Source organism: Capra hircus, unplaced genomic scaffold (genome assembly GCF_001704415.2).
Source record: "Capra hircus breed San Clemente unplaced genomic scaffold, ASM170441v1, whole genome shotgun sequence".
Taxonomy (NCBI): Eukaryota; Metazoa; Chordata; class Mammalia; order Artiodactyla; family Bovidae; genus Capra; species Capra hircus.
The window spans coordinates 573730-590125 of record NW_017189740.1 but is presented as its reverse complement, the minus strand read 5'-3'; the positions used below and the strand labels follow the sequence as shown (position 1 = coordinate 590125).

At 38.2% G+C, this 16396-nt stretch overlaps 1 protein-coding gene across 1 annotated transcript in view; it reads right to left on the bottom strand.

Annotated features, from left to right (window-relative positions):
- Positions 1-16396, bottom strand: part of LOC108633300 — a 229102-nt gene that overhangs the window by 136849 nt on the left and 75857 nt on the right. Inside the window, exon 3 of the mRNA XM_018044709.1 lies at positions 11067-11188. Within this exon, the coding sequence (XP_017900198.1) occupies positions 11067-11188 (122 nt within the window). The remainder of the gene's footprint in view (positions 1-11066; positions 11189-16396) is intronic.

Here is a 16396-nt window from a genome sequence, read left to right as displayed (position 1 = left end):
GTCTATTATCCTACTGCAAAGGATTCTAGACCAATATAACACTAAAAAGAGGTGCTAAAAGATTTGAAGGCAGAAAACCTGCTTCCTGACTTTTCTTACCTTTCACTTTGCCATTCTCATCATAAATAAGACTTAGCAGTAATTTTGGCATCCTAAGTTCAACTTTCTGCCAAGCAAATATACTTCTTCACTCTCAAAACCAAGAGTCTCCCCAATGATCTATATCCCAATCTATGACTCAGGGTTCAATATCCTTGTACCTCCCTGGTAGGTGGCTCCATGCTTAATATAACTCCACTTCTGCCAACACTGCAGGAATCTCATTTCCTATAGAAACCCCACAGTAAACTGTCCTTGACCAAATTGGACCTCAATGCACTTGCCATCTTATGCATGCGGAAAAGTGATATTGGAAGACAGTCTTCCCAATAGATCTTCACCAAGAGGAGTATGCTAATAACAATCTGTGTAACACCCCAGCTGTTTTCTAGTCTTGATAAATGCCATATTAAGTGCTTCTAGATACAACAATACATTTCAACAGCTTCCTGTCTGTAATTCCAAACTCAAAATCCCTTGGATACCTGATTTAAATTATTTTTAACTACTCATGTCAGCATTTTCTCTGGGCCAACCAGAAGTAATACATATCTGTTAGTCCTGAGATGGAATTTCTGAGTCACATTTTATCTATCACAGTTTCTGCATGATGTTGAACAAGGTGTCAGTAATTCTGAACTGAGAGCTTTCCATCCCCATTCAATTAAATACACTCAGCAATTCTTGGGTTTGATCAATACTGTTGATGGATGGTTTAATTTTCAGTTTTCTCCACTGACAATCTCCGTGACAGCCTCTCCTGGAATGTTGAAGATGATGAGACAGATCATTATATAGTCATAGAAAATTTGGTTTTAACCCTTCATGTCTATTTAAAGTAGTCTAGCGTGCATAGGATGCATAGCATTGCACAGTGGAATCACCTGAATATTCAGGTTTATATAAGAGACAGTACCTGGAAACACAGTATGCAAAACTGCTAAACAATGTAAATTCTAAAAGAGGAAGCCTGTATCTAGGCACTTCACTCACAATGTCATTCTATCGAGTCAAATCTCATTTATAACAACTAACAGGGCTCTCGGGGAGGGACTTTTGGTGTCCGCAAATTAGAAAAATCACCTTATGTTATATCACTATCTGTGGCACCGATGTGGCCTGAGAGGTTATTGCAACCTTCTCTAACCCTCAATATCACCTGAGAATTATTGGATTTAATCTTTTATTCCAATGGATTAAGACATCACTCATTGCTGCTTACTCTTAGCCTGTTTGTCAAAGTTCTCTTCTACCTCCATGGACAACCAAATTACCTGATTTCTGTCCACACTCCCCTCTGAGTTTTGAGTATATTAGCTGGGTCTTTGAAAATTTCAACACTTTTTATACTTCCCAGTGATATTGCCACAGATCAGTTTACATTGTCGCACTCTTCCAGGCAAAAGACCCCTTTCCATAAAAACAGTAACTTTCTTCTCAACGACTACCATGAGTGGAGCATTCTGGTAGGTGATCATTCTCTGAACAAACCAGGTTTCCCAAAAGAACCTTCATTATGTCTCCTGGCCTAGGGATTAGGATGAAGAGTATATTGACCAAAGTATATTGACCAATACTGGACCTTGAGAGGAAACAAGATGTCATTTGATCCTCCTTTCAACAGATATGAATTACCAGCCTAAATTTCAGCTCAGTATTCAAAGCTAGATGACCATTAACTCCACCTGTGTCTTTCAAGATTATAGTAATCATCAATCTAGTTGCCTTCTGACTCTACAGCTGGCTTATAGACATTTCCACACTTCATTATTTTCTGCTAGATTCTGTCTCTTTCTTGGGAATCAGTTGGGATAATCCAGAAAAGTGGAGTATTTTTTTTTTTGAAAGAGTTGTTAAACACACTATACCCTGGCCCACTCTGATACCTGGTTCAGGAGATTAGATCCAAAAAAGCCATCACAGTGGTATGTCTCCCACCTTCAGAATGTTTCAAAGGCTGTTCAAGCCTTCCCTTAGTGTCCCTGGTGAACCAGTGGTCTTATTCCACCTATGGCAAGGGTTACAGAAAGGTAGTGTCTGAACCAGCTCAAAACTGTGAATAGCTCTCATAGGCAAGGCCAAAGGTAATACATCTATGCAGTTTTGCAACAATGCCTCAGAAAACTCTCCAAGTTGTATATTCTATTTTTCTTTCTTTTCTCACCCAGCAAATCAACTTTTCTTGCACTCTTCTTATGATTTCCATACTGTTGCCTGGTAACTGGTTTATTACTCTTGGCATAGTCTCTACACCAGTTGGATTGTCTACTTGGGCTCTCACTTCCAATTTCACTCCTGAGTATTTTCTTTCAGATATTTCTCATCTGCACATTCTTCAGCCTGCAAGTTAATCATTCACCACCTAGCTTTAACACCAAGAATTCCAGCCTGAGTTTGAGACACTGAGCCCTCGCTTTTTCCAGACAGATAAAAATCATGATACAAGCACCTAAATAACTAACCCCTTGCCAAAGAAGTAAATGCTACAGAGACCCTACTAAAGACATGAGGTTTAGACAAGCAGTGGTCAATTTCAAACTGACGGAAACAACAAAAATGATAATATATTTATGGTGTTAGATTTTATAAAATACTTTTGTATATCTTATTTCACTTGATTCTCACAATAAACCTGGAAGGCAAATATTCATTCATTAAGCAAATACTAAGGACTTACTATGGACTAAGCAATAACTGACAATTTAGCAACAAATTAGGGTCAAAAAATCCCCACACTCCTAAAACTTATATTCGAGGGTAGGGGAAGCAGATAAAATACTTGTAAACTATGATAATGCAATAGATGCTATGGGAAAAATAAAGCTGCAATTTGGATGTAAAATTTTAAATACAATTGTCAAAAAGGCCTCATTGAGCAGGTGCCATACAAGCAAGAGGAAGCCAATATAATAATTCAGGTGACAGATAAGGGTGGTTCACACCAAGCTGGTCGCTATAGAGGTGATGGGAACTGGTCAAATTTTGGGGTGTTTTGATGGCAGAATTTGTTACTAGGTTGGATTTAGGAGTCAAGTTTCCTATAATGTGTGCTGGTTACCTTTATTTTGTAGCCAAAGGTATGACGTGATGGTTTAGAGAGGTCAAGTGACTTTTCTAATGTCACTCATCTAGAATGAGCCAAAATAAAACTGTAAATTTAGGTCTCCTAGCCTAGGCTTGAAGACTGCATGCTAGAAAGGGTATTTAGATTTTGAAGAAAGAACAAGACCCTAAATGGTAGAGTTATGAGTGCATGCTAGACTAAGGACATAATATAAATAAAGCCATTGCTGGGCTCCTAAACTGCTGATGGTATTTCTGCTAGACTAAGACATAGTCCTCTATTATGAGTGCTAAGCACTCAAGGCAGGGAACAAAGAGATTAATGACTAAAAGAAGAGAAAGAAGGCAAAAGAGTTAAGCATGAAATCAAAAGATGATATTCAAATGAAAGACACTAGCACAAACAGGAGATCAGACAAAAGCAGTGAGAGATGACAATTGTATACAGAGCTCTTGAAGAAAGTTGAGCACACTGAATAGGAACTAGTGAAAATCAGGTACTCCTCCACAGTTCACACAGTGAAATGATGACGTGTTCAAGACAGAAAGCAACAAGGGGTCAGGTACTAGAAGCTGGTTTACAACTCTTGGTAAATGAGGCAGAATGAGAAATTGATGCCACAGAAGAAAATAATTATTTGTGTAATAACTTTGTGCCCAACCAAAAGATATGAATCAGCAGAAAAGAAAGCAGAGACAAAAATCAAGGTATAAGGGATCACAAGGAGAACCTGACAATTATATCCCATTCACGGTTTTCCTATACCTCTTCTATGGGCAAAGCTCTGTGCTGAGCACTCCAGGGGAAGAGAGCAATTAATAGGACATGGTTTCTGCCTTCAAGTAACTTGCTAGGGAAGAGGAAGAACAAAGGAGACAAAGCATAGGACCACGTTATTGCCCAGTCTGCAGCTAGCACTATTTTCGTGTGAAGGCTTCCACATTGCTGACTATTTGTAGCTAAAGCCAAAGGATTCCAGTGAGAGAAAAGCAAGAAAGGTCTGACAAAAAATCTCACTGGGAAATCTCTCCAGGGCTTGACTAATTAATTAATGTTAACTAAGTCTATATAGCCTCATTAGAGGGGCATAAAGAAGAACATCTTGATACTCCAAGTTCTTCCCGTGGTCTACCCTAAACACCTCCTGTAGTTATTCCATCCTGTCATGTTTTCAGAGATAGTGGTGACTGTCCGGAGGTACTAAATAACCACCATGACATGGAAACATTGTTCTGGTTATTTAAAGTGAAAGTGAAGTCGCTCAGTCATGTCTGACTCTTTGCGATCCTATGGACTGTAGGCTTCTCTGTCCATGGGATTTTTCCAGGCAAGAGTACTGGAGTGGGTTGCCATTTCCTTCTTCAGTGGATCTTCCCAACTCAGGGATCGAGCCCAGGTCTGCTGCATTGTAAGCAAATGCTTTTACTGTCTGAGTCACCAGGGAAGTCTTTAAATTATTTATGTATTATTTTAATTAGTTTTTTTTCAAGTGGTAAGTTTGAAAAATGCTGTGCTATAAGACAAGGCATTTTTTGGATGTTATGTAATAAACTGGTGCAAAAGTCAGACAATGAATAAAATCTCTGCAGTCCTGACCTTGGATATATTCCAACTATTGAGCCCTATGCCTTCTTTAACACTGGTTGGTAGCTATCTACTTCTCCATGCTAATAGGATCCCAAGGAAAAAATGGTCGAGAGAAGAGGTAGAGCAGGAAGGTGCTATACTAGTAGCTAATCTGTGGTAACAGGTAGGTCTCAGATCCATTAAAAGACTATAAAAGATATTTATTTATAGAAACACAAGTATTGCTAAGTCACTTCAGTCGTGTCCAACTCTGTGCGATCCCATAGATGGCAGCCCACCAGGCTCTCCCGTCCCTGGGATTCTCTAGGCAAGAACACTGGAGTGGGTTGCCATTTCCTTCTCCAATGCATGAAAGTGAAAAATGAAAGTGAAGTCGCTCAGTTGTATCCAACTTAGTGACCCCATGGACTGCAGCCTACCAGGCTCCTCCATCCATGGGATTTTCCAGTCAAGAGTACTGGAGTGGGGTGACATTGCCTTCTTCACACAAGCTATTACAAGAGCTATTATTGTAAAGTTGAGTTTAAAAAGGGATTTTCTAGGGGATCAAGATGGTGGAGTAGGAAGACTCTGAACTCAGCTCCCCTCAGACATGTATCAAAACTATAACTACATATAGAGCAACTCTCACATAGAATGAGTTCAAGACTAGAAGAATGGCTCTTCTACAAGCAAGGCTGTAAAGAAAGAACTATACTCAAGTCTGGTACATAGGGAAAAGAAGCAAGTTGGTTGGGTCCTGCACCCCAAATGGGTGACCCCAAAGAGCAGGGGGAAATCACAGGCTTGAGGATTCTCCCTGGAGAGCAAGTGGTTCAAGCCACATATTAGGCACCTCAACCCTGAGGACTAACATGAAAAAAGAGCCCACTTAGCTGCTTTGGTAAACAATGTAGTTTATTAGAGGACTGTAGGAAACCCAAGACTCCACTTGTGAGGAGCACATGCAACCAATTTGCTTGCTCCCAGTTCTAGCACAGACACATCAGACTGAAAACTGCATTGTTCTCTGGCTGACCAGCCAGGACTGCCCTGGCACACACCCCAAACTGAACCAGGCTCCTGCTCCAACCCATCCTGTTCCAGCACTGCTCCTCACTAAGGCAGAGATGGTCATTGCCTATGAACATGCATGCCTAGAGGGAACAGAGCCAGCTGAGGCCTCAGTCCTGCCTCTGGGTAAGGTAGACATCCATTGCCAGTGTGTGTGTATATGTGCAAGTGTGTGGACACATGTGGGCACCAGTGAGGGAACAGAGACAGTTCAGTTCTTGACTCTGCCTCTAGCCTTGGCAGAGACCACCACTCCCTACTCACACATGTGTGAACACACTGGGAAAGAAGTGGAGGCAGCTCAGTAGTGGAGCTACAACACTTCCTAGCTCAACCCAGCCTCTAACCAAGGTGCACACACTGCGGAACAAGTGGAATGAATTCAGAAGTGCAGGCTTAAGTCCTCATATCCTGGCCATACCCTCAATAAAGACAGAGACTGCTATCACATTTGGGAGAAGCCCAACTCTCTCAGAGTTCATGCTCCAGCCTCTTGAGCCCCCACCCCACTCCCACCATTGAGCCTAGGAGAATCCCCAGTTCAAATCCAGCCTTAACTTCCACAGAGACTGTAGCTGATGGAGCACACCAAGAGAAGATGCAACCTGTGGCCACCACATGTCCACCTTTCACACCAAAGCCACTGATCATACACAGACTACAAAGGATGTTCCCACACAAGGATACATATTCAAGACCAAGATTGGTAACTATTTTACCTAATTTCATAGAGACAAACAGAAAAAGTTAAACAAAATAAGACAGTGGAGTATGTTTCAAATGAAAGAATAAAATAAAACCTCTGAAAAAACCCTAATGAAACAGAGATAAATAATTTATCTGATACAATTAAAACCAATAGCAATAAGAATGCTAACTGAACTTGAGTGAGAATTCCAACAAAGACCAGAAAATATAAAAAAGAACCAATCAGAGCTGAATAATATAATAACTGACTAGAAGGAATTAATAGCAGAGTAGGTGATGTAGAAGAAAGCATAATTGACTTTGAAGGTAGAATAGTGGAAATCACCTAACAAGAACAGCAAAAAGAAAAAAAAAATTAATGAGGATTGCCTAAGAGATCTCTGGAACAACATCAAGCATACTAACATGTACATTATAGGGTTCCCAGAAGAAGGAGAGAGAGATATATAGGGGTAGAAAGTTTATTTAGTGAAATTATGACTGAAAATTTCTCTAACCTGAAGAGGAAACAAATATCCAGGTAAAGGATACACAGAGTCCCAAACAAGAAGGACCCAAGACACACAAAAGACATATCATAATCAAAATGGCAAAAGTTGAATATAAAAAGAGAATTTTAAAGGCAGCAAAAGGAAAACAAAGAGTCACATACAACTGAATCCCCATAAGGCTATCAGCTGATATTTCTGCCAAAATTTTATAGACCAGAAGGCAGTGGTATGATATATTTAAACTTCTAAAAGAAAAACTGACATTAAAAGAAATGTGGATTCATGTTGATGTATGGCAAAACCAATACAATATTGTAAAGTAATTAACCTCCAATTAAAATAAATAAATTTGTATTAAAAAAATAAAAGGTATTCTTTAAGTGGGAAAGGTAAAACTACATGAAGTAAGAATTTACAGGACAGAAAATCACAACACTAAAGGCAAATACATAGTAAAGGTTATTGATCAACCATAAGCTAGTATGAAGATTAAAAGCCAAAAATTGTAAAATTGAGTATAATTACAAAAAAACAGTTAAGCGAAGAATATGAACATGTAAAATATAACATCAAAAGCATAAAATATGGGAGGAAGTAAAAAAATATAGATTTTCAGAATGTGTTTGAACTTAAACGATTATCAGTTTAAAATATGTAGATATAAGTCAACATATATAAACTCCACCATAACCACAAATTAAAAACCTATAGATTCTCAAAAACTAGAAAGAAAGGAACATAAACAAACCACTAAAGAAAATCAACAAACCACAAGAAAATAGACTAAAATAAGAAGAACAGAGAAGGACTACAGAAGGACTACTTTAAATGTCAATGGACTAAATTCTCCAATCAAAGACATAGAGTGGCCAACTGGACATAAAGGCAAGACCCATCTATTTGCTGCCTATAAGAGACACACTGTAGTGGTAAAGACAAATAGAGACTTAAAGTAAGGGGACACAAAATTATATTGCATGCAAATGAAGACAAAAAGAAATCTAGGGTAACAATACTAATATCAGACAAAGTAGATTTAAAACAAAGCCTATAACAAAACACAAATAAGGGCATAATATAATGATAAAGGTGTCACTAAAAAAGAGAATGTAATATTTGCTAACATATATTCACCTAATATAGGAGCAGAGTTGGTGATGGACAGGGAGGCCTAGTGTGCTGCAATTCATGGGGTTGCAAACGGTCGGACACAACTGAGTGACTGAACTGAACTGAACTGAACTGAAATATATAAACTAAATATTAAGAGATATAAAGGGAGAAATTGACAATAATACAATAACAGTAACACCCCATTTACATCAATGGACTGATCATACAGACAGAAAATCAATAAGGAAACAGTTGCCTTAAATGACATATTAATCCAGCTGGACTTAGATATATACAGGACTTTCTATGTAAAAATAGCAGAATATTATTTCAATTAATGGAAACATTACCAGGATAGATCACATGCCACAAAACAAGTCTCAACAAATGTAAGAGGATAGAAACTATATCAAGTATCTTTTTCTGGCCACAATGGTATGAAACTAGAAATCAAATACAGGAAAAAAAATGTGGAAAACACAAACATGGAGACATTACACAACATGCTACTAAAAAACTGATCAGTCAATAGAGAAATCAAAGAGGAAATGAGAAAATACTTTGATAAAAGTAAAAATAAAAACAAATCACTCCAAAATCTATGGAACACACCAAAAGAAGTTCTAAGAGGAAAACGTACAGAAATACAGGCCTACTTCAAGAAAGAAAAAAAAATCTAATAAACAATGCAACCTACAATAGAAAGTAATTATAAAAGGAAGAATAAAGCCCAAAGTCAGCAAAAGGAAAGAAATAATAAAGATCAGAATGGAAATAAATTAAAGAGAGACCAAAAAGAAAAGATTAATGAAACCAAGAGCTGTTATTTTGAAAAAATAAAATTGATATGCCTTTAATTAGGCTCATTAAGAAAAACAGAGAAAGGACTCAATTGAACAAAGCTAGAAATGAAAGGGTAGAAATTGCACGTTACATCCAAAGACACAAAAATCATAACGGAATATTGTGAAACAGTCATATACCAAGTAATTAGACAACTCATAAGAAAAGCATAAATTTCTAGGAACATACAATCTTAAAAGACTGAATCAGGAAGAAACTGACAATCTGAATAGACTGATCACTAGTACTGAAGTTGAATTAGTAATCAAAAACTTCCAGAAAAAATTCTAAAACCTGACAGCTTCACAGGGGAATTTTGTCTGCTATCATTTCCTCCTCCTTTCTTCCCCTAATCCCATAATATAATCAGTCACCAAATTCTTACATTCCCACAATCACCACCTTCCTTCTGGATAACAAATCAATTTGTGACTAGCCTTTTCTTCCTCTAATACTGCCCTGCTCCAATCTATTATTTATACCAAAGCAAGAGCCATAAAGCCTTCATCTAAAACAAACACCCAAAAAAAGACCATGAAAATTTATTTTTAACTTTACTTAATAAGTGTGTTTATTATAGTGATATAGGTATAGAGATTCCAACACTATTTTATGTATATTGTATAATTAAGCAAATTAGTAAGTCAATGAGGAATACTTAGACTGGAATTAGTGGTATCAGTATAAACCCATTACACATGCACATACACACATATATCTACATTGTGTCTATATATGGTGGTTTAGTTGCTAAGTCGTGTCTGACTCACGACACCATGGACTGTAGACTGCCAGGCTCCTCTGTCCATGGGATTCTCCAGGCAACAATATTGGAGTGGGTTGCCATTTCGCCCTTCAGGGGATCTTTCCAACCCAGGTATCGAACATGGGTCTCCTGCATTGCAGGCAGATTCTTTACTGACTGAGCTACAAGGGAAGCTCCTATGTGTATGTGTATAAATATGCATATATAAGGGTGTGTGTATATATGTGTGTGTATGTATATATACATATATATTATTTTCTATTTTCTCAGTTCTGTCCACTGAAAGATCTTAGAAACAAAGAAACCCAATAGCAATGAAAATATTTGGCACATAGAAGTTGGATCTTAAATATAATTTCCCACAGAGAAAGATCCCATTTCTTCTTGGAAAAAATGATTGACTGTAAGGCTGAATAAGGGAGAGTACAAGTTAAATATGGAATATGGTTATGCTATGAAGCCAAAAAGTGCTCAAAAATGAAAATACATCAAAAGTCAGCTTGAAGAGGCTCTCACTAAGCAAATATGGGAAATTAGGAACAATAATTCTAATCAAAATAGATAATAACAAATAATAATATTAATGGATTACAATTCATTGACTAAAAATGAATCCATCTGTTCATGCTGATAGTTGCCTAATTAACTAAAGATAAGGAAAGAGACTTCTTATAATACTGTCATATAATAAATGTAGATGATTGGTAAAAGTTGAATATGGATTACAGATTAGAAAATAGTATGTCAGGTTATATTTTTTGAATTTATAATTTAATTATAATTTTATAAAATAACTTCTATGTTCTAAGAAAGTACACAGAAAGTATTTATGGATAAAGGGTTATAATATCTGCATCTAATTTTCAAATGATTCAAGAAAAATTTATATATATACATCTGCATACTTGCCCTTTCAATATGGCCCATGAAGTATTGTAATATGTTTACTTCCTTATGAGATCCCATCTAGCCATCAGATTTCTCCTCTACAGAATATCAGGCTGATGTGTGATTGGGGTTTTTAGAACAAAGACATGTTTCCCAGCTGTTCCTGAGATACATCTGCCATCCAGGCAGGGATTGCTATTTTATTACCAGAAATGGGTGTGGCCAAATGATGTGGTTTAACACCCTATATGCATTTACCTAAGTGAAATTCAGAACCTTCCAAAACCAGACCAGAGAGACTAACCATTGAAATGAAGGATTAGGACACATTTCCAGTACTCAGAGGGAAGAAACTCAACTTGATACTAACCTCATTGATCAATACACTACTAAAGGTACCTTTAGACTCTTTTTAGAAGACAATACCCAGGAAGATCTTAAAACAATAACTGACCTCCAAGCCCAGGTCGCAGCCGATTGTCATAGCCATCCAGAAGACGATCCAAGATTCTGGTGAAGATAGTGATGTTGTCAGTGCTGTCATCAGGAATATCTGGAGCATGCTTTGGAGAGAGTCTGAGGCAGTGGAAGAAAACGAGACACAAAATAATAGTTCTTAATAGCAAATATTTACATGTCTAAACACTTTAATTCAAGAAAATGTCAATCAGTAGATTGGGCCAGTTAAATGGCTTTGTACCTCCCAAACCAGCAAGTACTTTGGCATGAGTTTTAGCAAACATACGGTCCATCCCTATCTATTTCTGCTTTATGGACTATGCCAAAACCTTTGATTGTGTGGATCACAATAAACTGTGGAAAATTTTGAAAGAGATAGGAATACCAGACCATCTGACCTGTCCCTTGAGAAATCTGTATGCAGGTCAAGAAGCAACAGTTAGAACTGGACATGGAACAATAGACTGGTTCCAAACAGGAAAAGGAGGACGTCAAGACTGGATATTGTCACCCTGCTTATTTAACTTAAATGCAGAGTACATCATGAGAAACGCTGGGCTGGAAGAAGCACAAGCTGGAATCAAGATTGCCAGGAGAAATATCAATAACCTCAGATACGCAGATGACAGAAAGTGAAGAGGAAGTAAAAAGCCTCTTGATGAAAGTGAAAGAGGAGAGTGAAAAAGTTGGCTTAAAGCTCAACATTCAGAAAACTAAGATCATGGCATCTGGTCCCATCACTTCATGGGAAATAGATTGGGAGACAATGGAAACAGTGAGAGACTTTATTTTTGGGGGTTCCAAAATCACTGCAGATGGGTGATTGGAGCCATGAAATTAAAAGACGGTTACTCCTTGGAAGGAAAGTTATGACCAAACTAGATAGTATATTCAAAATCAGAGACATTACTTTGCCAACAAAGGTCCATCTAGTCAAAGCTATGGTTTTTCCAGTGGTCATGCATGGATGTGAGAGTTGGACTGTGAAGAAAGCTGAGTGCTGAAGAATTGATGCTTTTGAACTGTGGTGTTGTAGAAGACTCTTGAGAGTCCGCTGGACTGCAAGGAGATCCAATCAGTCCATTCTGAAGGAGATCAGTCCTGGGTATTCACTGGAAGGACTGATGCTAAAGCTGAAACTCCAATACTTTGACCACCTGATGCAAAGAGCTGACTCATTAGAAAAGACCCTGATTCTGGGAGGGATTGGGGGCAGGAGGAGAAGGGGACAACAGAGGATGAGATGGCTGGATGGCATCACCAACTTGATGGACATGGGTTTGGGTAAACTCCAGGAGTTGGTGATGGACAGGGAGGCCTGGCGTGCTGTGGTTCATGGGGTCGCAAAGAGCCAGACACGACTGAGCAACTGAACTGAACCCAGCAGTAGAGAAAAACCAGTAGAAATCTTAGACAGGATGTCTGTAGGAATAATACCTGGCATAAAGTTGATTTATCAAATTTTGTTTCATGAACAAGAGGGCCCCAAAACAAAAAAGGAAAATTTTAAATTACCCCTCTTTCTAATCTAGAATAGGTTCACAGAACAACAAAGCCAGAAAAACCTTTGAATTGCATGTAATTTACCTATATCTCACCCTGTGAAGATAGAGCAACAAAGCAAAAGCATTCCATTAAATGTTAAAGCCACCAGAACACTTAAGAGAGTCCCTAAACTCTCTCATTTTATACATGGGAAATAAGCTCAGAGAAGATACCAAATTTTTCCACAGTCATATTGCTACTGAGGGTCAGACAGAACTATAATCCAAAATTTCTGATTTTCTGGAGACCCTCAGCTATCTCCTGCTTATCCAGTGTGGATACCTTTTGCAAGCCTTTCCAAGCAGTAGGCTCTTTGTGCTGGTGTGCTATGTTCAGTCATGTCTGACTCTTTGTGACCCTGTGGCCTGTAGCCCGCCAGGCTCCTCTGTCCATGGAATTCTCCAGGCAAGAATACTGGAGTGGGTTGCCATTTCCCTCTCCAGGGGATCTTCCTGACCCAGGGATGGAACCCATGTCTCCTGCACTGGCAGGCGGACTCTATACGACTGTACCACTTGGGAAGCCTTTTATGAATCAACTGATAGGCTGATGGCATCATCAACTCAATGGATATGAGTTTCAGCAAGCTCTGGGTGATGGTAAAGGCCAGGGAAACCTGGAGTGCTACAGTCAATGGGGTCACAAGCAGTCAGACAAGACTGAGATACTGAACAACAAATTAGCCTCCAATTAAAATAAATCAATTTAAAAATTTAAAAAAAATCTGGCTAGAGCTGTGAATAATGCTTTCATGCTTTTATGAGGAGAAGCTTGGTGTGGTTTAGCAAGACTAGAAATAAAGAAAGGACCTGGGTAGTTAATGGAAAGAGAGATATAGTGAAGGAAATGGCTGTTGCCCAGGGTCAAGAAGCATGGTATAGAATCAAGTAATAAACTAGATGTCAGGAATCCTACGTCCAAGTGCCAGCCAGCTGTATTTGTGATCTGGAGTAGTCCATTAAAGCCTGTATTACTGTAGATCTCGGTTTTACCCATTCTTACTTTGGAACCAGAAGGTTGCCATTAATAGATATATAATAACTATTCCTAGCATCTAGTTAATCAGAGCAATAAAAGACATAGCGTAACAGTTGAGAGGAATCTTGAGAGGCAGTCAATATGTCATCCTTAGCGAGAAAAATCTACAGAATAGTATGTATGCATGTGTTACTTGCTCAGTTGTGTCCGACTTTTTTGCGACCCCATGGACTGTAGCCTCCCAGGCTCCTCTGTCCATGGAATTCGCCAGGCAAGAATACTGGAGTGGGTTGCCATTTCCTACTCCAGGGGATCTTCCCAACCCAGGGATCAAACCTGGTTCTGCACTGCAGGCATATTCTTTACCATCTGAGCTACTAGGGAAGCCCACGGAATAGTAGGAACATCTAAACTGAATAGTTCTCACTCTACACTGCCACTTGCTAGCTGGTAAACTGTCAAAAGCCATTTTGAACACCAATTTCCTTAATTCATAAACCTAATTCAATTTACATAATCATTCAATGTATCTTTAACGAGCATCAACTATGTGCCTATAGAAAAAAACAGAGCAGAAAAAAAAGGTAAAATAAGGCAAGTAATCTCTCCCTTGCTTACAGGTTTGCTGAGAGAATCAAATGATAAAAGTAGATACACATGGAATGAAAAGGGGAATTAGGTTTAACTAGACTGGAGACATGAATTTGAATTTATTAGTTGAGTGACCATAAGCAAGTCACATAACACCTCTTGTACAACAGCTTTCTCACTTTGAAAATTAAAATAACTTCACAGATATGTTGTATTATTATTAAATAATATATTAAAATTTCCAGATTTAATATTTAATATCTAAAAGTATTCAAAATTTGTTTTGTCTTCTTTAAGATAGTAGTTTACGCACTCAAATACATTGAAGTGAAGTCACTCAGTCGTGTCCAACTCTTTGCGACCCCATGGACTCAAATACATTATTCAAATGTAAATAATGACAAAATATAGGCACCCTCATCCGCCAAAGCCATAAGGAAAGCTTTGGCCAAAAGGCACTGGAAACCAGTGAGACTAGAGATGATTGGCTGTTCTGGTGAAAAGAATACCAGAAATGATACAGACACCTTTTTTTAGAAGGGGAAAAAAAAGAAACTATAGTGCAGAGCTAACAAACTGACCTCAATATGTTGAGGAGATAAATACAGACACCCTGTCAGGTCTCAGCTCACATTTGGCTTAATCTTCAATATTCTAAATCCATCCTGCATGGGCTGTGGGGAGAGAGGCTGTAGGAGCTTAATTGATTTTGTGAAAACCTCTTTTGTATTTTCCCTTAACTCTCACTGCGGGGAATCTTGACCCTGGTTAGCCTAATTTGATTTCTGGGAAACAGGTCTATGAATTGAATGAAAAGCCATTTTTTGGATTACTGGAAGAGGGTAAAAAGCAGAAACATCAGAGAGTCATAGACAAGCTATAAAGGACTTCAGAGATTACCTGCTCCAGGTGGATCTATATATGGGAATTGTAAAACCCCTGAACATAACTTTTAATTTCGGTCCAGAATTCTTGAATATAAGGCCCATATACTGTGCTACCTCTTTTACTGAAATAATAAGTTCCTTGACGATGCATGTCTACCCCCTGCTGACTCTATTTTGATATGTTAGCAGCATTAGTCACTAATAACTTTTAAACTTTTAAGTCAAAAATCAATGCTTAATGTCATTCCAAAATAATTTTCAATAGATTGCGCTATGATTTTGATTACTTGACTTGATTACTAATAAAATTTTCTCCCAGTGTTCTCTAAATTATTGCATAGGCAGCTGGAAGCTGGTTTAATTTAGAACCCAAGTTAGAACTCTTTCTTTTTAAATAACTGAACTGCAACAAGCTGAAAATTCTATAGTTTGTGTCCATTCAAAATAGTTTGGAGGAACAACAAAGCATTATGGTATGTCAGGATTATGGAGGACTTTAGAGATCATGTAAGTATTTCCCTTCACTTTACAGATGGATGGCCTGAGACACCAACAAAAGAAAGAGATTGTTTAAAGCCATATGCTTATTAAGTTGATGAGACTGATGCAATAACCATGCTTGCTTTGCCTTATATCTATCATTACTGGCTGGACAAAATATATTAATAATGCATCATTAAAAATGAAAATGATGTTACTAAGACACCATCTATAGGTTAGGCAAGTTTAGTCATTTATCGAGTCCTAAAAATGGAAAAGCAGTAAATCCAAAGAACTAGGGTCAGATGAACAGAGTTTTAGTTCTGACTCCCACTAACTGATCATGTGAACTATTTCCTTGCATGTAAAATAGGGATAGGTCCCCAACTTATAATGCTTTTGTAAGAAATAAGTAAAGAAGATAATAAATATAAAATTACTTTGTAAATGGTAAAACTCAACATACATTGAGGATGATCATTCCTTTTTCCCCAAACTCCTGAAAATGTAATGCTGCTGCTGCTAAGTCACTTCAGTCGTGTCTGACTCTGTGCGACCCCATCGACGGAAGCCCACCAGGCTCCTCCGTCCCTGGGATTCTCCAGGCAAGAACACTGGAGTGGGTTGCCATTTCCTTCTCCAATGCATGAAAGTGCAAAGTGAAAGTGAAGTCGCTCAGTCATGTCCGTCTCTTCACGACCCCATGGACTGCAGCCTACCAGGCTCCTCCGTCCATGGGATTTTCCAGGCAAGAGTACTGGAGTAGGTTGTCATTGCCTTCTCTGGACACCTTTGAAAGACATGCACTTTTATGCTATGGGAAAAGTTAAGCTCACTGAGCGAT